This window comes from Sceloporus undulatus, chromosome 4, assembly GCF_019175285.1.
Source record: "Sceloporus undulatus isolate JIND9_A2432 ecotype Alabama chromosome 4, SceUnd_v1.1, whole genome shotgun sequence".
Lineage (NCBI taxonomy): Eukaryota > Metazoa > Chordata > Lepidosauria > Squamata > Phrynosomatidae > Sceloporus > Sceloporus undulatus.
This window is the reverse complement of record NC_056525.1, coordinates 145,041,026-145,064,681: the sequence shown is the minus strand read 5'-3', so window position 1 is coordinate 145,064,681 and position 23,656 is coordinate 145,041,026. Positions and strand designations below refer to the sequence as shown.

At 39.6% G+C, this 23,656-nt stretch overlaps 1 protein-coding gene across 1 annotated transcript in view; it reads right to left on the bottom strand.

The window, feature by feature from the left end:
• ANKRD33B (ankyrin repeat domain 33B) overlaps positions 1-23,656 on the bottom strand; it is a 46,377-nt gene that overhangs the window by 14,657 nt on the left and 8,064 nt on the right. Inside the window, 1 exon segment of the mRNA XM_042461248.1 lies at positions 7,848-7,977. Coding sequence (XP_042317182.1) covers positions 7,848-7,977 — 130 coding nt within the window.

Genomic DNA, 23,656 nt, shown 5'->3' with positions numbered 1-23,656 from the left:
TGGTTCAAGATTTGTCCAAACATGTTAAACTTGCTTGAATTCAAATCAATGGCAAATAGAAGGCTTGATCACATTAAGGATTATAAGATCCTTGAGTTCAGAAATTTGTCTCTTGGCTTGTACACTATATACTACTGATGGCTCTACTGATGGCTTTGTAGAAGTAACAATAGCACTGTATTAAAATATAAGATTTAAAATTTTTGCCATGTTTACTGCTAAGAGGGACAGCACTGTCACCCTAACAGAAAAGAAAGAAGAGATGCAAAATAAATAATATGTAGACTTTTTATAGAAATCAACTTCTCTTTGTGTTAGAACAGGCAAGTTTTTTATTTGCAGTGTGTGATCCAAAATTCCAATAGGGGAAAAGCAGATACTAATAGTAATTTACACATTTAATATTTTTGTACCCTCACATTCTTTGAGGATGAATAAGAAATCTCTATTCAAAGATATAGCTGTGTTAGTCTGGATGCAAGAGGATCTTGTAGCACCCTTGAGATTACCTGAGAGAAAGAAAGAAAGAAGTTGGTAGCATAAGCCTTTGTAGACTTAAGTCTACTTGCCCAGATGCATGAAGTGAAGTGCCTAGGAACAGAACCCTTTGCACAAACATATAGCCTACTAAGTTAAATGGGTCTCAGACAGATTGTCAGTATATCCAGAAGAGTTATATATTTGTATCCAATTCCTTATTGCAATCAAACTGATAGCAGGAAAACAAAACATTTATAAGGAGGTTGAAGGTGTATCAGAGAATATTTTCCAAGGAGGTAGATTAGTGGAAATAAAATATTTTAGGAGTGATGTTATTAGGGAAGCAAATCTAATGCTGGATTATTGCCTATTTTTAAATATATACGTCTGTGCGCATGTGTTTGTTTGCAATATATATATTGTGTAATTTGTGTAATATACAGCGCATTTCAAACTTTTGAGAGAGGCAGGCATATTAACCTGCCAAAGTTTTATTTGACATTAGCTCTCATTGATAGCAGTGGCCCAATCTCTCCCATTGCTTGAGAAGTGCCGCTGCTGCTCTAGTTTAAAGTCTTGTTCTTTTCTTTTCCTAAGAAGAGTAGCATGGTGTTTCAGACTTAAAACAGACAGTGCTAGCAAGAAGGAACGATAGCTGCTACACAAGCAGGTAAGGTAGAGATTGAGCAAAAAAGAAGGAGGGCAGCTGTTGGCATTTCTGTTCCCATGAGCAGGTGATGGAAAGGGAAGCAAGTAGGTGTAGCTGCAAGGAGGAAAAGCAGCAGCAGTGGCAGAAGTTGTGTGGGTGAACAAAGGAGAAAGAAATGGAGGGCCAGAGGGTTGATGGAAAGGCATGGATAGGGATGACGAATGTAGAGGCTCAGAAGGACCATCAGGAGATGAATGGTGGGAGACAGAGGTGTGCTAGGCAGATCTCAGAGCAATGTTAAGTGGGGCAGGCTGGGAAGAAACTTCTGTGGACCATACTGGGAAGCACACTTCACCAGTCCTGAGGCAGTGTCCACACTCTGACTAATGATATGGACAGTCTTGTTTGTAGTGTGCTGTGTGCCTTCAAGTCGTTTCTGACTTATAGTGATCCTAAAGCAAACTTATCATAGGGTTTTCTTGGCAAGATTTGTTCAGAGGAGGTTTGCCACTGACTTCCCTTGAGGCTGAGAGAGAGAGAGTGTGACTTGCCAAAGGTCACCCAGTGAGTTTCACGGCCAAGCTGGGAATCAAACCCTGATCTCCACAGTTGTAGTACAACACTCAAATCACTATGCCACACTGGCTGTTTGTAGAATGTAAGCCATTTCATCAAGTGTGTGTAGTCTTGCCTCATTTGACAGATTATTATACATATGTTTAATTATGTGCCAGTATATTGGTACTATAAATTTCCTCTCATGGATGAGCTGATTAACACATTTAATATGAATAGCAATCAGACAGGACAAACAAGATGAAACTAGAATATTTTCCAGTTAAAATTAGCTACTTCATCTGTATCTCTGAGAGAAACTACACAATATTTTCCCCTGTGATTCCTGTTATATGGCCTCATTTTATTCCGCATCTTTGTGTCACTGTATCAAGGACTCCGTGTAATATTCTCATATTTATGCATGTTTTTGCCCCCAGTACAAAAAAAGTGGCTAAAACCTAAAATGGCACCATCAGAGACTCTCCTGAATCACCAAATCCCATCTTTATCATAGCATTTACCTCCAAGACTTGTAAGCTAGGTTTGGCTGAGAATTAGTGACTTGTCCAAGAACACTCTGCTGTAAACCATTGTTTACAGAAATTCTGGCCCATGCAGCTCCAAAATTTTTAATCTGTGTCCTCTCCCACTATAAGTGTTAAATTAAGGTATCAAAACCAGGAAGGGTACATTATTACTAATTACTGCCATTCTGAATGATTCAGCTTGTAAGGACCTTAAACCTGAGCTTTGCATAGAAATGTCACAATCTAGGTATTTGACATCTTGTGGTTTTATAAGAGTTTGTCACACAGGAACAACTGGAAGTGTAAACGGGGTTTATCCTGTGAAAATCGTGCATTCATGATGAACATTTTCACACGACATCGTGATTAAAGTAACATTATCCTGGGAATACCCCCATGAAAATTGCGCAATTGCACGCATTTGCTGTAAAGGTTTTCACACAACGTCACAATCAAAAGCAATTAAAGCACCATTAACCTGAGAATAACAAGGCAATAAACAGAAACAAATCATTCATGGGAAAATCCCGTGAATGATTTGTTGCTGTTTATTGTCTTGTTATTGCCTTGTTATTGCCTGGTTATTCCTGGGATAATGACCACTGTGTGTGAAAATCTTAATTGCACTTTAATAGTAATTGCGAGATATTCACGGGATAAACCCCCTTTAAACTTTAAATTTCCCCCTGTGTGATAAACTCCATAGTGTCACTGTTTATCATTTGAGGGAGGAAAAGCAACATGTTTGCATCAACTGACCTGCATAGTTCAAATATTAGTTCCAGGCTGAATTCAAATGACTGTATTATTCAGCCCTGCCTGCTCAGGTGTAGCTACAAGCTCAAGTTAATGGGCAATCAATTAACTCAATTTAAAAGCTCTAATATAAAATGTAATCTTCATACCTGCTCACAGATGAAATGCCAGGAGAAAGACAAGATACTAATCAGAACCTCTGGTTTTATGAGCTCTTTTAACATAAACTGTCAGGACTAGAAAAATGATTGCCAAATAGAATGCACAATTAATTCAGAATGCTAATACACCATGAAAAAGCTTAAAATTGCAGCTGCTTAGTGCTTTCCTGACAGCCAGCATGGTGCAGTGGTTTCAACATTGGATAAGGATGAGAAATTCAATTCCCTACGCAGCCATGGAAATGCACTGGATGACCTTGGGCAAGTCACATTCTCTCAACCTCAGAGGAAGGCACTGGCAACCCCCCCTCCCTAAACATATTGTGCAAAGAACACCCTGTGGCAGGGTTGCCATAAGTCAGAAATGACTTCAAGGTACACAAGTGCTTTCCTATTTGTATTAGTAATGACAGACACCTGAAAACTGCCAAAAATATAGCTGGTTTGGAAAAGGATAAGACAGATTGAGCAAAGCATCTATGGGAAGAAAAGGAATGGACCCTGTTCAGTGGTGTGCAGTGGGTGCTGTTTGCTAAAGGGGTGTAACACCACTGCTCCTCAAACATCTGCATTTGGGCAAAAACGGATTGTGGCCTTCGCCTGTATCCCTGGTCTCCAGAGTCACAGCCCAACACTCAAACCACTACACCACGCTGTTGTTGTTGTTTTCTATTTCCTAAAAAGAAATTTACTTAAATTACATTTGCATAGCTCTGGACTTGTGATAAAAAGTTTAAAAATTAAAATTAAAAAATGAAAGGCATGCTGGATAGAGCATTTGACAGGGAGGCAGGAAAGTGCAGAAGAGAGCATGATGGCAGAATCAGCCCCAGTTGTGCTGTTGTGAAGTTGTGCGATAATGGCTGCACTCTTTCCTTTAACTAGCATGATTGTAGGGTTCATCTGATAATCCATCAATATTAACTCTAAAGTAATGTAGCAAGATCTTTAATGAACTAAAATTTGTCAGTACTGTTAATGGAAAAAATAACTTCACACTAAAACAGAAAAACTTTTTATGCACCCTGTGGACCAGAGTTAGCCTCATTCCTTTGGGGACCAGTATCAAATACTAACAGTATCAAGCCAATGTCAGACCCCTGGATTAATGCTGAGCTCATTACAATTAAGTATAAAGGTCAAGAAAGAGCCTCCTTAAATCTAATCCTTTTACTGGCCAGATTATATTTCTTGGGGGCATTAAACCAATGCAGGTTACACAGTATCAGAGACCACTGAATCCTAGTTAAAACTGTATGCTAGGGAACTGATTTGCTATTTTATAATAATGCGTTATAAACTCACAGGACATTCAGAATAATACCATAAAACTTTGCCAGACAAGATCAGTGAGGATTAATCATTTTTCATTGCACATAGACAGCCTAAATTTTGTCAGTACTTATTTTACATAGAACTGATTCACACATTATAATTATTCAAATACCAATTGTAATATCATAATTAAAATTAAAGTCAGAATATATTTTCAAAACTGTTTAGTCTGGTTTGCATGTTTTCCTTATTATGCCTACATCTGCATGTAGAAATAATCCAGTTTGACACCACATTAACTGCAATGGCTCAGAGGTATTGACTTCTGGGAATTGTAGTTTGTTGAGGCAACAGAGCTCTCTGATATAAAAGGTTAAATGTCTCACAAAACTACAATTCCCAGAATTCCATAGCACTGAGCCATGGGAGCTAAACTGGTGACAGACTGGATTATTTCTGCTGTGTGGATGCAGCCTATGTAAACAACCTCAGCCAGCCCAAATAAAACTTCAGGCTCATGCCTTCTACTCCTATTTCCTTTTCCTGCATGACCAGGAGCATTGCATTCAAACTAGTTTAACCAACTTCAAATCATGGGTTCAACGACTGGCTTGTTTAACAAACCATTGTTTGTTTAAAACCAGGATTTAAATACAACACTAAACCAAGATTGTTTAGAAGTAATATTCAACTGTCATATAGAACTAAACCATATGACAGAGGCTGTATCTCGATGTCTGCCAATTCTGTGTCACACTCCTATTTTAAACTGAATAGATATTGCCCAGTACAATGAAAGCACAGCATGATGCTTTTGATTAGCAAACATTTCTTATATTCCTGATTTTCATTTGAAAACAATATTTTAATGCATTTTCCTAAGCACTTGCTGCATTCTTCCGCTGAAGTGAGTAGGGGAGCTCTCATGCAGGGTATATCAGAAGTTTCACGTTAATAATATAATAATAATAAAGATTTATTTATAGCCCGCCCAATCACGAAGAATCCGGGCAGGTTACAACAATAAAATACATGAACCAAAAAACCTTTTGTCAACCAAATGCTGGAATATTTAAACTGATCTCTGTGGCAGGTTGGACGCAGGTGATTCCAGGCAGTTGTATGAGAAGGCCTTGCATTTACTTCCATTGAGATATTTTCCTATGCTTGACTAATTTCAATGATAAGCATACTTGCAAATCTGGTTATGCTAGCATGACTTACTTTGAAAAAAGTATGTGGCAGTGAATGCCGGTCCCAAACTCTTCATTTGCCAACTCATCAATATATGCTACAACCCGTAATCATATATTTTGTTAGACTCATACAATGGCCTTTTATAAAATGAAAATATTTTCCTCATCTAAGCAGCCAGTTTAAACTTTCAGGACATCTGCTAATCCAGGATAGCCTGCACTGCAGCAACAGAAGCCATATGCCACATCCTGAACTACTTTTAAAACTACTCAGTTTCGAAAGCAATTAGCTATACAGCATAAGGGGTGCCATCTACAGATTCCTTTAGGCTCCCCGCAAATTGTTTTTCTACTGCACTGAAGTTACACAGTGTATCTTTGCCCCTGAAAGTGTTGACTGCTAGTGATTTTAATCAAAATTGGTGGTGTATCTACACTGCATAAATAAAGCAGTTTGACTCTGCTTTAACTGCCACAACTCTGTCCTACACTAAATACTGGACACTGACCAAAGTGCTGACAGACAGGGCTGAATACCTCACCAAACTACAAATCCCAGGATTCCACATGATGGAGCCCTGACAGTTAAAGTGGTATCAAATTGCTTCATTTCTGCAGTGTGAAAGAGTGGTCAGTCACTAAGAAAAAAAGAAGGCAATATTAAAATGCATAGAGAGGAACTTTGACTTGATACATTTTTTAAAATCAATACGGGATCCCTCCAAAAAATAATGAAACCCAGTGATGACCGGGTAGGTTCAGCAGTTAGCGAATGTTGAATACCAGCTGGAAAAGAAAATTGAAAACCTGAGGGTGGGAAGGGATAAAAGTTGGACGTCTTGCCTACTGGAAACAGCTGGCTAGAACCTGAATATTTCTTTTACACCGGACAATACAATGCAATATTTTCTTGTAGATAGTTTGAATGTTGAGCTACAACTCTGGATACCAGAGTTTGATTCCCAGCTTGGCCATGAAACCCACTAGGTGACCTTGGGCAAGTCACACTCTCTCAGCCTCAGGGGAAGGGAATGGCAAACCTCCTCAGAAGAAACTTGCCAAGAAAACCCCACAATAGGGTCACCTTAGGGTTGCCATAAGTCAGAAATGACTTAAAGACACACAACAACAACAACAACAACAACAACAACAACAACAAACCACTTACATTATTACTGGGGCAAAAAAAATATAATAGCCACATTTTTTTAAAAAAAAGTTAAAAGTCATAATTTTAAAAGCATTATAAGGAGGACATTTCCCTCTCCCAGTTTAGTGGGAAATATTGGTCATTCCCAGTAGACTTAATCCAGTTGATTGTGCCTACTATTCATTAAACTCATTATAGCCCTCCTATAATACAGTTGGCCCTCTACATTTGCAGCTTTAACTTTTGTGGATTTGATTATTTGTGGGTTTGATTAATATGTTCTCTCTAGGAATCTCTAGTTCCTCCAGTGCAACTTTGCCAGAAGGTGACCATACAGTAGTGCTAGAGAACCTAGTAGTACCTAGAGAAAACACTTTTTAGGCATTTGTAGGTCCTCCAGCATGATTCTATGATTAACTCCTGGCAGATGTTAACCAAAGAGTTGCACTGGAGGACCTGGAGATTTCTAGAGAGGTGTTCTCTCAAGTAAAAAGAATAGTGTTAATTTATTTGTGGTTTTTCCACATTCACACAGGTCCTCTACCCCCTAAGCCTAGTGAATATGAAGGGACCACTGCACTATTGGATGTAGGAGATTATCACACCGGCAAAAAAGACAGGAGGATAGCAATATGCTCCTGTCAATATTGTGTGATAATGCAATGATTAGTACACAATGTCACACAACATTGCGATTATCCCATGACTATCGTGTGAATAAAGAGGAATTCTAGTGCCACTTTTTATTCACAGGGATCTTCCATGAAGATAGTGGAGCTAGAATTCCTCTTTATTCACAGGAGAATTGCAAGATAATCTCTACGTCACACAACATCGTGTGATAATCACTGCATTATCATGCGATATTGATGGAAGCATACCACTATGCTTTTGCCAGTGTGATAATTTCCTATGTTAAAAGTGTAAAGTTCTCTGGAATGAATGGAAAGGGTAGAACAGCAATGCCTGCTGAATTGAACAAATGTTGAGGAAAGCCCCTGAAACTCCCTGGCTCATCACAAGAACAACAATAAATTGGCAGTTACAAACATGTACTATTGGACATAAATATGAAATGAGGAGAAACCTCCTTACCTGCCTGGGCAGCTGTAATTAGAGCCGTATTCCCTTCATTGTCCTGCCAGTTTACATCAATATGAGGGCACTGTGCTAAGGCTATTACAATATCCACAAACCCTTGGTAACAGGCAACAATAAGGCCAGTCTATAAATAAAGAATAAGACAGCGGTTAAGGGGAAGCAAGTTCATGCACTTTGAACACTATATCTTATTTCAAATGTTATTCTTTTACATGAAGAATTAATATAAACGATAACTAGCAATACATCCCACTGAAAGTGTCAATTGGAGAGGTTTTCTTTTTTAAAAAAAGCTGAATAATTAAAATACTACTACTATTTGTAATTTATTATTAGCATTTAAAAATCTATCTTTCCTACATTGAGGAAGGCAGCCAACAAGAATATAATGGTTTGAAGTCATATCAATAAAGTAAACGAAAAACCATTTAATTGGACAGTAACATATATGAAAAGCAACCTGACCAAGGACATTAGAAAGCAATAAGAGAAGGTACATCTGTAAGCATCTAGCCTGAGAAACCTTTACTAAATCTGGTTTTTAAAAACCTTTTCTGAATAATTACAGAGTTAGGATTCCTTTAGGAGGGAAGGACATAATTGCAGTGCTTAAGATTTTAGATCTGCACAAAGGCTGGAACACACTACACTTATGGGGCCGAGACCATAATTGTACCAAACCTAATTGAAATGTTTGAACTTGAGAGCAGCATTTCTTCAGGATGAGTAAATGTTTTGTTCATTTCTTGGGTTGAATATCATTACATTCATAGTATTTTATATAATACTTGAAGCTCAAATTCTGTATCGTATACACCTTATACAGATAGCCTGACAGTAATTTTATACATAATATTTTAAATAATTTTGTGCATGAGACGAAGTCTGTATATGCCAAACCACCAGAAAGCAAAAGTGTCATGAACTCAGCCCCCCATGTGGTCAATTTTGGATTTCTGAATACTTTGGATTTTGGAATTCCAGATAAAGGAGATTCAAAGTGTACTGTATTTTGTTGTAATCTATAAAAGAGCCCAGTAAAAGCTGAACATCTTCCCTACATTTATGTATGGGTGACTGTTAATGGTTACCCTATTCAAGACTACTCACAGCATAGTAGGTTGGAACCAGGCTTAGTCCTATTTAAAGTAGCCATGCTGAAATTTATGGGACTTGTGTTACTCATGACTATGGCCCTTTACAGACCTGGGGGCCGAGTCGAGGAACAGCATCCTGATGACACACGCCCAGCTCCACCCCCAGGGTGCCCTGACACTGCGTCGTGCTCCACATGGTGCACGGCATCATGGTGCGCCTCTTGAGGTGTGTCTAGATGATGCAGTACTGAAGGGGCGCCATAAAGCCACGCTGCGGTGGCTATGGTGCCCTTTCGAGAGCACAAAAAGAACCCGCTTTTTGCAGCTCTTTTTTGTGCCCTCAAAAGGCCGGATTGGGGCCATGGCATGAGGTTGCAAGGAAAGGGGGAGCTGGAGGCTGCCCCTTAGGGGTTGTCTGTCGAGCCCCTAACATAACCCATTAATTTCACCAGACCTACTCCACATAGGACTAAGGCTAGATCCAGTTCATTAAATACATCTGGTAATATAGAGATCAAGTTTGAGAGTAAGGTAGTACTGGTTTGTTATGGCCACCTAATAAATTCATAACCTTTAGCTGTTACTAAATGAGATGGGTGCAATCACAGGGAAATTCAGCTGCAAAAATGCTGGTGAAATGAAGAGGAGCTGCAGCAAATGTTCTTCCCCATGGATTTTTATTCAACTATTTCATATCCTGCCTTTCTCCTAGCGGAGGGAGGGAGGAAGGAAGGCAGGAAGGAAAGAAAGGGAAAGAGGGAGGGAGGGAGGGAGGGGAGGAAAGAAAGAAAGAAGCAAGAAAATAAAGAAGGAAGGAAGGCAGGCAGGCAGGCAGAGAAAGACACAACAAAATAAAGGAAAGAATGGAGGGAGGGAGGAGGGAGGGGATGCCTGCCCCTTAGTAGGGTGACCAGACTTTCCCTCTTTTTCCCAGACATGTTTCCCATCTCAGCCTTCCTGTCCAGGAGGAGGGATTCCACAATGTCCTCCATTTTGATCATGGCTAAGAAGTATGGATTTACATTTATATGCTTCCAGGTTTTATTTGGTCATGTCCTCCATTTCGCTTGAATGTCCTACATTTCACTGTCCTAAACCTATTGGGGGCCTGAACAACCTAGCTGACCTTAATTTCAGCCCCTACCTCCTTCCAAGTTGGGCATCCCTGTCCTACCACAAGACCCAAGGCTGCACGAAAGGTGCAGCAGCACTATGTTATTGTGGTCCAATTGTCTAAAAAATAATTATTATTATGTTCTTGAATATCATTCTCCCACATATGTAGAACCCTATATAGATGGCCTTGGAGAATCCCAACCCTGCAACGCCATAATGCAAATTGTAGACATTGAAGGTTATCGCATCAGTGCCTGAAACGTTTCTATTCTGTTCCCAAAACGTTTCAAGATGTAACGTTATGGGAACGGATATTATCGCATTCGAAAATGTAAAGCGTTCCGAGAACGTAACGGGAACACAATTTACCGCATTTGTCCTTATAGGAAGCGTGATAAGTATGAGAACGTTTCAATATTTGCACATGCGTATTTGTAACAGTGTATTCTTGTTCATGAGTACCACATACACAGAACAAAAGGCTTTTACAGGGAGATATTTGTGCAAACACAACCTAATCTTTTTATATACAAGATACATATAGACACACACACACACACACACACATGTATACACACATATAGTCCGCAATCTATATATACAAAAATTTATATATATATAAATGCATATATATGTATATATTGTGTGTAATATATTTATATTATATATAATATATATTTTGTATATATTACATATTTAAAATATGTATATTGTATATATATTGTATGTATACTTTTAGACACACACACACACACACACACACACATATATATATATATATATAAATGTTATACATATACATAAACATAGGGTTGCCATCCCTGGGGACCTCAAAACTGGGAAAATGTAGGACAATGTTTTAAAATGTAGGACTTTAAAAAAAAATTCCTGGCCAGGAAATTTTAAAAAGAAGGTCCTACATTTTTAAACCTTGTCCAGGGCCAGGCTAGAGCTGGGGAGACAGCCTCTCTCAAGTCCCAGCCAGGCTTTGGAGGACTCTGCAATCGAGGAGCCCCATCCAGAGCCAGGCTGGAGCTGGGGAGACAGCCTCTCTCAAGTCCCAGCCAGGCTTTGGAGGACTCTGTAGTCGAGGAGCCCCAGCCAGAGCCAGGCTAGAGCTGGGGAGACAGCCTCTCTCAAGTCCCAGCCAGGCTTTCTCTTCAAATCGAGGAGGCGCCCCAGCCAAGGCCCAGGCTAGAGCTGGGGAGACAGCCTCTTCACGCTCCGGAGGACTCTGCAGTCGAGGAGCCCCAGCCAGGGCCAGGCTAGAGCTTGGGAAACAGAATGCAGGGAGGGAAGTCCTTTCAGCCAATCACAACAAGGCAGAACATGGGAACGGAAGTAAGAACGGATTACATTACCGCTCTGACATTTCTTGGACCGTTTTAAAAACGTTTCCACAAGCTTGGATCACTTTCTTATCCGTTCCCTCCGAGGAACACATATGGAACACTTTGAGGGGTATGTAGAACCCGATGGGAACCCGATGGGGACAAAAACGTGCGGTAAAGTTGAAAGTGTTCCGTTCCAATCGGGTTCCAAAAATGTTCTCGGAACGCGATGCGATAAACTCCATTATCACACTAGCCTGCTGCCCTGCCACAATCCCACTACTTTAAGAATGGAAGTGTAACAGTTTGGCACATTTTCTTATTATGTTTCCCCCAAGATAGCCTATTGGCAATCCATGGCTGCGTGATCTGTTTTCCACACTGTCAAATGCCACCTTCTTGGAAGACGGTCAGAGAGAAGCAGTTGCAGCTGCCAACACCTTCCTGAAACTGGCTACTGTGTAAATGGGCACACAGCAGCTGGTTTCAGGGAAATATTGGTGGCCAAGGCTCCTGCTCCACCTCGTCTGACCTGAAGCATGGGGGTGTTGTGTTCACACCGCACCCTCATGCTTCGGGAGGAAACAGAGAGACAAGTGATCTTGGCTGCTGAAGCCAGCTGATGTGTGAATACGCACACAGCAGCTAGCGTTGGCAGCTGCGATCACTGCAGGGGGGGCGGAGAGGAACAGAATCACACCCAATCACACCACACAACTGCCTGAGAAGCAGAACTGCAGTGGAAGGGACCTACCACACCAAGATAGAAATGGCATAGCAGCAAGATTGAGAGCCTATTGATGGGTTTTGCCCATCAATGAAAAGGTGTACTACAGTAATTAATGGAATGCAAGGCTGCAGCAAGGTTGCTGTAAAGCAACAACATAGTGTGGTAAGTACTGGCCAAAAGTGCTTTTATTCTATTAAAATTCCACTTTTTAGCCTCATGTAATAAAGTCCTAAAACAGCAGGAGTCAGATTCCAACAGTTTGATAGTTCTATGACATTCCTAGTTTCACCCCTGAAATGGTCTAACCAATTAGACCATTTCAGAAATGTATATATTTGCTGATTTGTGTAAATCTCTCACAAATGTGACAATACACTTTTGATGGATATGGGACATTACTCCGCAGTGCCCATTACGTACCACTTATGAGTTAGCAAATTTAGTAATTTATGGTAAGCAGCACGGTTTTTCATTACTGAGAAGTTAATCTTTTAAAGATGTGAAATGTTAATCATTCCCAACAGATTGCTCTTCGTGCAGAAATAAAACAATACATATCCAATAGTACTGGTGTCCTAATTTTGCATGACAGTGGGGGATTAAGACTGTTCATAAAACAATAAGCTGCCAAAAATTAATGTTAGCATAATTAAAAATGTTTGGATAATAAAAGAATGGACAGTTTTAGGATTATAGAAAACTTCTGAATGAAACAATAAATGTATGACTTATATTCAAAGCATTTCACATGAGACACACTAAATCTACATATTGTTCTGCTTAACCAGAAGATTGTACTGAAGGAGCAATGTGAACGTATGTTACATAACAGATAACAGAATTATGGTTATCTAAAATATAATAAAGTTTAGGTATGTGTATGGCACACAGAACGCAAATACCACTTCAGAATATTTTTATTCAGAACTTGACCAAATATGAATAACCAGCTTACTATGTAGTTTTGCACTTTCTGTCCATCTTTTTAAAATGTGATTTTTCTGCTATCTTTAAAGCTTATCTTCCCTGATTTTTCACAATGAAAGTACTGTATTCACATCTTAATATTGTGTTTCATGTGGGAAAACACTTAATATACTACTTACTCCCTTTGCAGACTGTTACAGACAGCCCAAATAAAGCTGCTTCGAGTCACAGTGGAGGTATGGTGTTTCAATTATGCATGCATCCTAAGAGTCCAGAAGTCACACCAAAGCCACGTTCCAGACTGGAGTGTGGCTTTGGTGTGGCTTCTGGACTTTTAGGACGCATACATCATTGAAACACCATACCTCCACTGTGACTCGAAGCAGCTTTATTTTGGCTGTTTGTAACAGGCTAAACAGAAGCTGAAAAGAATGAGAAAGAAAAGTCTACAGGTGAAATCTTTTTCCGTCCCATAATACATAAGAGGCTCAGAAAAACTTTTAAGAGGGGAACATTACTTTAGCAACATCTTTAAAATAAAACAATTATTAAAACGAATACAATGTTCAGATTATAGGTCTCTTTATAAGTGTTGATGTGCATCCAGGTTTTCTACATCTTTGGCTATATCTATACAGCAGAATTCATGCAGTTTGACACCACCTTAACTACCATGATGCAGTGCTATGGAATTCTGGAATTTGTAATTTTGTGAGATATTTAGCCTTCTCTGTCAAAGAGCTCTGGTTCCACAACAAACTACAAATCCCAGGATTTCATAGGATGGAGCCAAGAAAGTTAAAAGAGTGTGAAACTGCATTAATTCTGCAATGTGGAGGCAGCTAAATTTAGGTTATGAATGGTTCTCATGCAGCTCCAGAGAACATGTTTGGAACCCTACCTCTAGATACAAGTTGCTCTTGCTGAATTTGAAGGCCTTTTGTTTATGGCTTTTCAGACTGTACATTTCACACACAGCATCATCAGGTTTTATTTTACTAAGTAGTATTGAAGATTAGTAATGGAACACTGATACCTCCACACAGTAGTTGCAGAAAAAGAATCTATTTTGTTCTCTAGAAAGACGATTGATTTAAAATACTAAAAGCAGTTCTAAAAGTAGAGGTTGAAAGTTCCTTGATTACAAAATTCCTACATGACAAAATACTTTAACAAGCTTCATGCTAAAATTAAAACCTCACTCTCATGTCTTCAAAACTGAAGTCATGTTCAAATATATCTACATTTAGGAAATTATGCATGGTCTGCTTTGTTCACAGCAATATAATATTTAAATCAATATTCTTTAAATGCTAAATATAGATTTAGGAGCACCCCTGTCACAAAGTTTTACAAGGAGGTTAGGGCCCATGCAGTATAGTCCTATGTGTTAATTGACAACAATGGGACTTGAAGTCCCCCGCTTTTTATTATGCACAGAGGAGTGCATACCCCTGCCAATACGGAGGGACAACTATACAGTATAGGCAAAAGCCAACCAAAGTTAATACCCATATGCTTAATCTTCTCTGTAACTTTAATAGTGGTAATTTTTTGTCTTGGCTATGCCTTAAGTTGCTATAAAACAGTGATACTTTATAAACTAATAACAAATGATTTCTATTTTTAGAATCCTTCTCAAACAAATAATGCACCCCAGGCAATTGAAACACCATGCAGCTGTTTCACAATGCTGCAACTGAAGTTTCTCTGATAGCTTCTACCACTTATGGCCTTGAATCTGCTGAGAGTGGTTAACCATCTCACTGCACCTGGCCAAAAGCTGCCCACTCACCTTGGCAGAAAGTCAAGCTAAGCATTGTAATATATACCTATGAGAGGCAAAAGTGATGCCTTTGCACATAATTATTTTTAATTTTCTGTACTGCCTGTTTTCTTATGCAAGATTAATTTTGTAAAACAAATGTTTCAACCAAATGTATTTCTCCATTCCTCATATCCTCATATATACATAAAGGATGATTCACACCCACATATACAAACCCCTATAAAAATAAGTTAAATGCACGCTAATACCAAAGCTAATCACTGCATCTATGTTCATACCAGATAATGTCATTTCCTATCATCTTTCTTGTTTTACAAGCAGTCACTGTTATATTCACTGTGAAATGTAAGCTTACTAAGCCAAGAAAAAAAGTCTCTGCGTATTCTATTTTTAGCAAAGATCACAGTAGATTTAGATTACAGTGGATTATGTACAAGACTGTAGCAGAGATGGAACACAGGCCAAAATAAAGCTTGTAGTTACACCTGTATAGAGCCAGTGACCAGGATGAGAGGGTACCAGAATACTTGATAGCAGAATAATCTGATTATTGTTCCCAGTTTCATACATCTCCATGTGTATTATGTTCTTTTATACTGTGATGTGTTTAATCCGTTTATACATTAATAAAAATATAAAATTTCAAAAAAGAGGAAAATGGACCAATGAGAATTGCATATTATGCTTAAGGTCTATATGCATGAATTTGTCATACAGAACTGGAGTGACTAATGCTTTGCTGTTGAAAATTTTTCTTTACATTAATTATACACTAATTACATATATATTAGGCCGTATATGTCATTATTGTATGCCTCCTTTGTTAATTTTCCTCTTGTACTTCTTTGACTTTCATTGTCAATATAAGCAGCTTTGCCCAAGCTTCAATATTCTTGTGTATCCACTAGTTTTATTTTTAAGCTCCTGAGTGATCCTAAATCCGTTTATAATATTCAATTTCCCCCCTGAAAATAATTTCATCCTTTTGTGAATATCATCAATGCATGTAACTATGCATGCATATCAACCAAAGACTCTTTCTCATACAATGGCCTGTCTCAATAACTTGTATAACGCATATCCATCAACAAAATTATCCACACATATCCAGACAACATGCAGTCTATATGACTCCATCATAATCATTTTCCCTTCCCCAAGCAACACATTTTTGAGCATCTTTGCCTGATGAAGAAATGGTTTCAAATGCTAGTACAATAAGGGCCTGTACAGACAGGTCAAAATAAAGCTGCTTCAGGTCATTTTAGAGATATACTGTTTAAATGATGCATGTGTCCTAAGAGGCCAGAAGGACTGGAGTGCAGCTCTGGCACAGCTTCTGGCCTCTTAAAATGTGTGTGTCATTTAAACAGCATACTGTACTTCCAAAGTGACCCAAAGCAGCTTTATTTTGGCCTGTCTGTACAGGACCTAAGATTAATGAAAGAATTTTCAGAGTTTGGTATTTATTTTATGGTCAACACAGGCATGACCGCATTTGTATAATTTGAAAAATAGCTAATTTAGCTGTTCAATAGAGGGATTCTACATTGGAGGATCTTACACCATCTTGAAATGGGACTTTCTTTTCTAAGAAAATTCCCTCATGTGCACATATTAGCTTTCTTTGCTGGATTGAGCTCTTAAAGTTATTTTAAACAATATTGTATCGAGGCTGCTTGGGAAAATAACTGCTCTTTCTTCAAATTATAGTCTGTGAACTGTGGCCCGGTACACACAGGCACTTGGCATGGTGGCAGCGATATTAGGGTTCAGGAGCACACAGCCACCACACTAATGTTTGTATTTTCCGGTTATCTTTAGAGGCAAAAAGACATCTGTATTGTGCCTCATTTAGTTTGATATTTAATTTTTTCCAGACTTAGAGCCTTTGTTAAATTGTCTCTCCGTTAAGTCTAAGCGTGTCCTTTAACTGCATCCTTTCTATTCAAATCTATTCTATTCAAATTAAATTCAAATTAGATTTTGTGTGTTAATTAGAGTTTTTAAGTTTATATGGTTTTTCTGGAAAATTCTGAACAGGAAAATTTGCTGCTGCTCTAAAATCTATATACATCTTATTTGGCATATTGATTTGACTTTCATTGAGTAAATGGAATTCTAAAAAAGGATGCCAGTTCTAGGTCTGTATGAATATCTTAATTAATTTGCATCTGTCTGCCACTGGTGATGATCAACCAGTAGAACCAGGCTACTCTGTGCACATCACACAACAGATAGGAATAAATCCAACTCCCCTCTCCTTATTACATACCAGCTGACATTGCCAAAGCTGAGAGCACTGGAGAACCTGGAATTCAGAAGTATTTGATCAACCAGCATTGCACACAGTGAAATTTACAGTGAAAATTTTAATTGTCTTCTGTGGTTTAAATGCATCAAAAGCTCCGAATTGTTTCTTGTGATCATTTTACATCTCAGTGATACAACAATATCAGTAGGAAGATGATTCCAGTTTACAACTCACCCTGATGTATTTGCTTTACATAGGGAAGCATTCACACCTGAAACAGCTTTTCTGAAGTAGTGCAGTCCAACTAAGTCAATATTGTATCATGTATCTGAATATCTATGGTAATTTGGATCTCATACACAGTCTCAAACAAGAAATGATAAAGGGCTAAATATAATGCAGTATATTACTATCCTATGTTTGGGAACAGCATCATGCAGTAGACTTCTTCTTTTAAAAAAAACCCTCAACTAATTATTATTACAACTCACTGAAAAAAACTGAGGCCAGAAAAAATTACAATTGGCAATAGGGGATGCAACTTAAAGATGAATTGTCCCTAGTTAACAACTATGCTTTGCAATTCAAGATAGGTAGCCCCACTCCATTATATAAGAAAAGAAAACTAGTGCTCACTAATCCTTTTCCCTCTTTGGATGACACACAGCCTCAGCCCTGGATCTGGTGTGTCCACTCCGTAATGGATTTTTCTGGGAAATGTTTTGATCTCTGTGCGTGAATAAAGAGGGAAAGAAGCACCTTATTAATAAATTAGACATGTGCTGAATGTTTGGCACATTCTGCAGCAGAACCAGGGTATAACACCTTTAAAATATATTTTAAAAAATTAAAGGTTCCAGGTTCCCAGATTTGGAGTCCCTTGTTCCCATGCCAGGGTCACTGGCTGCATAGACATCCTGCTGAGCTGCCCAGTGCAACCACTGCCACTGTGAGTCATTTGCTCTGAAGTCAGAACAAGGTACCCAGCCATGTGCTCATCTCCAGGCACCATGTTCCTCAGCAGGACATGCATGCAGACAGACACCCCTGCGTGGGAATAGAAGGCCAGGTAATGGCGGGGTGGGGACATTGGGATGCCTCCAGGGCCAGGATACTTTCCCCAAATAATCCTTGCCTGTCAGTAAGCAGGGCCAGTCTTCACTAGTACATGGATGGGAGAACGCCAAGGAATGCCAGGTGCTGTAGGCTATATTTCAGAGGAAGGAACTGGCAAAACCACCTCTGAGTATTCCTTGCCTAAGAAAACGTGATGAAATTTTTAGGGTAGCCATAAGGCAATAGGGGACTTAAACAGTGTCCTCTGCAATAATGATATGGCATCTTTTCCCTCTCTTGTTAAACTGTTGCCTGCAGTTAGTCTACAAGGTGTTATCAATGCAATATCTGAGGACTGTGTGTTGAGGAAGGTGGTCTGATAAAAAGTTTAAATATTGGTGTTTTCTTTGTTTGTTTTACTTTTGAGTTTTTAAAGGAACGTTTTTCTCTGTGTGTGTGCATTTTGCCCAGTGCATACATGAACAATTAGAATAGTAAACATTCATTGCTTTTTCAGCCTCATGATTTTTATTCCCTTGGATCATGATTTGTCAAGGATTCTCCCCAGATATTCAAGATCAAATAATGTGCATCTGTCTCATGTCCACACAAAAAGATGTTTCTAACTTCAAAGGTGCTGCAAGAAGAAAAACAGTCCAGATACCTCTGGACATAAAAATCTTCTGATCTTGTTGGTTATAATGCAATATATATTACCTAAATAACAAAATATATGTGCACATATCTTGAATTTAATGAGACTTCAGACTAACAAGCAAAGAATTTTGAAGGACAATAGAAAAAGGACAACAGGTAAAACGATGATTCTGCTAACAGGCAATAAAAATTCCTTAAAGTAAAGAGTTATAAATCCTGCATAGCAAGTAGCTTTCACCCCTTGGCTAATGCTACCACATCACCTTTCTCATCAGCCATTACCCGGTGGCTTTGTATTCCCTCCATCCCTCTCCATGCTGCTATTCATAATCTCTCAAACCCACATAATGCTCCTTCTTAGCAACTGCTAGTTAGTGTGCTACTGCTTTATGGCCAAGCCTATGTGCCACCTTTTGTTCCTCCAGTCTTCTTTCCTGCCATTTTCTATCTGAAAGCCACATTCTTGCTATTCTTATAGAGTTGGTCCTTGGTATCTGGAAGAATTTGGTTCCAGGACCCCCTGTGAATACCAAAATCCATGGGTGTTCAAATCCCACTATATACAATGGTATAGTGAATTATATGAAATAGCTAAATCAAGATTTGCTTTCTGGAGTTGATATCTTTTTTTTAATATTTTCAAGCCATGGATGATACATGAATAAAGGATCTGTGGCTATGAAGAGCTGACTGTGCTAAATGGCCAATAGCCCACAAACCAACAGCCCAACTAATTATTATGTATATTGAATGGTGACACTACACCATGCTGACTCCGTAAAGATTGTATATGGCCTAAATACCTCAAAAGCATTAGGTCCCATCTGGTATTGGAAGCTAAGCAGGATCAGCCCTGGTTAGTACTGGGATGAGAGACTGCCAACAAATACCAGGTGCTGTAGGCTATATTTCAGAGGAAAGAACTGACAAAGCCACCTCTGAGTATTCCTCCGCTAAGAAATTCCTCTTACATAAGGCGCCAGGTGAATTGAAGGGACATACACATAGAATGTATATCAAAGCCTATTTATAATGTTTTGCTGAGAAGTAAACTCAATTTAACCCGATGAGATTTACATCTGAATAGACATGATCTGTTGAAAATTTTCTAATAACAACGCCTACCCACTTTTTGGAGAGATCAAAATGCAATCAGTATTGCAGGGAAAACTAATATAGTTCTTATTTACAGCAGGGAAATCAATGTAAAGTCTTCTAAAACAGTTATTTAAAGAAGTATTATTCACTAACTTCTTGGGGGAGGGAGGGAATAAAACCAATGAGGAATAAGGTTGAAATTGTGATGAAGCACAAAACACAATTGCTGCAGGTCTATTTTCCAAACTGTTTCCCAGCACCTGTTGTACAAATGATACAGAAATCACACTCAGCATTATGCATTACATTTGGTAAGAATTCACCATTTTTGGTAGCATGGATAAGGGACTATGGGCCCTATCACACTATACTCGCATACCACTATTAATCCACTTTAACTACCATGAAAGGGAACCGTCTAACTAAAAGGATTGCATGTACAGCGCTGTGTAAATTTACAGCGCTACATAAATAAAGGTTAATAATAATAATAATAATAAATTCTGGGCTTTGGTTGAGAATTTGAAATGCCCCTCCCTAAACTGCAAATCCCATGATTCCATATGATGTTCCCATGGCAGTTAAAGGCGCATTACAGACCGCCCCTTTGGTGCTCCTTTCCCCGGTGTATCGGGGCCTCAGCGGGCAGACCAGCAGCCTCCGAGGCCCTGATCCACCGCTTTGCAGGCTGCGGGGAAGCGGCAAAAGGCCGCTTCCCCGCAACCTGGAAAGGGGTGTCCTTGGGGCTTCAAGCCCCAAGGACACCCCGCTGCGGCGGGGAGGAGGAGAAAGGGGCCACTTGGCCCCTTTCTCCCTTGCGTTGCTGGGCGCAACCGTCTGAAGGCTATGCCCAGTGACGCAAACCAGGAAGGAGCGCCGAAACGGAGCTCCTTCTTGCTCCGCGCAAAAGGTGCATTAAGCACCCTCGCACGGAGCGATGGCGTCACGTCCGCGCCGCCTCGTTTGGAGGCGGCGCATTCATCACGCCATTATGGCGGCAGCCGTGTGGAACGGCCGCCGCCATTTTGTACACGCAGAGCGCGTACTAGGGTTGGGGGTGCGGAAGCACTGCCCCTTCCTAACCCTAGTACACGCTCTGCGCGTACTTTCATGGCAGTCTGTAACCCGCCAAAGTGGAATAATAGTGCCATAACAGTGGAGGTTATCAAAATGCCAACAAACACTACAATGGAGAGTAGCAGATGGTGAAAAAGAATAGGAGAGAAGCAGGACATTTCCATCCTTATTGCGCGATTGCCAGAAGATTATTTGACAACATCCCGCAGCATCACTCTCATACCATCCTTCTCCCGTTAGTGAAGTGGAATGGCCCCATAACTTTTTATTTATGGGAAACTCCCATGAATAAAAAGTTAAGGGGTCATTCCACTTCACTGATGGGCGAAGGACAGGATGAGAGCGACGCTGCAGGATGTCATCTGATAATCTTCCCTCAATCATGTGATAAAGACAGGAGCGTCCTGCTTCTCCCCCATCCTTTATCTCCATCTGCTACTCTCCAGTGTAGTGTTTGTTGGCATTTTGTACAATCCTGCCAGTGTTACTGAATATATTGTGTGATTTATTTATCTTTGTTGGGTCTAGGAGTCTTGTTTCTCTAACAACATGAATGGCCCAAGTATTCAAACAGGAAATACTTCTTAGAAGAGATAATGATAATTTTCTAGTAAATACACTGAGATTGCTAATCATTAAGCAAAGGATACTGCTTTAGCTCTTGTGGCATAAAGCATAATTTGCTAATGCAGATTTATAACATCAGGCTATTAAGGACTTAATTGTGCATTTTATATTGCTGAGATTTTTGACAGAAGTTATTTTTAAGCAGAATATTGTTAATTGTTTTAATACTAATTTCTGTGCAATCTACAAACTATTAATCTAGCTATTAACCTACCAACTCTTTAAAAAATTGCAATCGCATTTATTCACACCAAGGAATTTATTGCAATCCTACTTCAATCTGAAATTTAAAGGTCAAGTATTGCGGTGTTAATACACCCATATATAAATCCTACTGGTTTTGATACAACTTGACATAAATTGTGCATCACTCAAGATTAACTTTCTCATCCTGAACATCTTTCAGCTTTTCAATCACATAGAAATTTCACAGCATTGGTCCTTTCGTATAATTAAACAGGAGGTATTGTATGCTGTATAAACAGTATGCTGCATGATATGCCTGAACACATTTTGGCTCCCCAACACCACACAGTATTTATAAATACTGATAGAAATACAAGGGTGAAGCAAACATAGGGGCCAGTCCCTTCAGTTGGCATGAGACATGGGTTTTGTAACTTTAAATAACCTCATGCCGGCAAAAGAAAATGTGTTACATGGAAAGAGGGGAAGCAGCCAAGGGAGCAGCCATCATGACAATAATGGGCAGAGCGAGATATGGCATGGAGAGACAGTCCTATTATCATGGTAGAAGGGATAGCCAAGGGTATTGGTTACCCCAAGCTTTTCCCCACTTCAAATAGTCTATGTAGCCTTGGCAACAGCCCCCTGGGCTGATAATGCTACTGCTCAATGCCAGGTCAGTGAATGGGAAAACATCCTTGATCCAGGACTTGAGCATGCTGACCTGGCTTATATTTTAGAGAACTGGCAGGATGAAGCTGGGGAGGTTAACCTCTCAAAGACCTTTATCACACTAGGGGAGATCCCGTGGGAAAACGGGAGTTAAACGCAATTTAAAGTACATTCAAAGTTAAACCAAACTTGTAAATTTGGTTAGTTTATCACACTAGGGACTGCCCAAGTGAAATAACGTGAAGTTAATGCAAACGCAAAGCAGAGGAAAACGGCAGCTTTTTTACTTTCGGATTGTTCCAAAAGTAAAAAAACTGCTGGTTTTCTCTGCTTTGTGTTCGGATTAACATCTCGTTATTTCACATTAACTGCAATGACATGTGATAAACTTTGGGCATTTCCAGGTTAAATCTAGTTTAACTCCCGTTTTCCTGAAGAATCTGACTAGTGTGATAAAGTCCAAAGCTGTGTTCACCTGGGTTCTCTGTATAGAAGAAGGTGAGGCCTGGAGGGCAGGAAGGTGGAATGGCAGGAGTCTATCAGGAGTCCATTTCCCTCACCAAATGCCCTATCTCACTGTCTGCAGGGTTTGAAGGTTGTTTTTTGAAGGTAGGAGTCAGGGACCGAATACGGATTCTGTTGGTGTCAGGGACCGAATACGTATTCTGTTGGTGTATCTCTCACCCCACTGCTCAACAGTATTCCTTCCTGAGCTGAGTTGGTCTCAGCATTGGTGTTCGAGTCCCCTTGTCTTCTTGTACTAAGGGACTTCAGCATCCATGCAAATACAGCTCTGTCAGGAGCTACTCAGGACTTCATGTCCACCAAGACAACTATGGGTCCATCCCAAGTAATATCTGGTGCCACCTAAGTTGCAAGACACACTCTGAACCTGGTTTTCTGTTCTGGATGGGATGATAGTGATCTGAGTATAGAGTAACTTTCTATATTCTGTTGTCATGGACTCACTGGGAGTTGAAGCCTCTGCAGAGGTCAATTAAGATGGGCCATCCCAGGAGACTTATGGATCCAGATGGATTCCTGATGACTCCTGGAGATCTTCCTTTTGAAGCCCTGGCTGATCTCTGGAATAGGGAAATAGCCAGAGAGGTGGAAACGATTGCCCCTAAGTGTACCCTCCCATAAAGTGGAGCCAAGTAAGCATCCTGGTTCATTAAGGAACTGG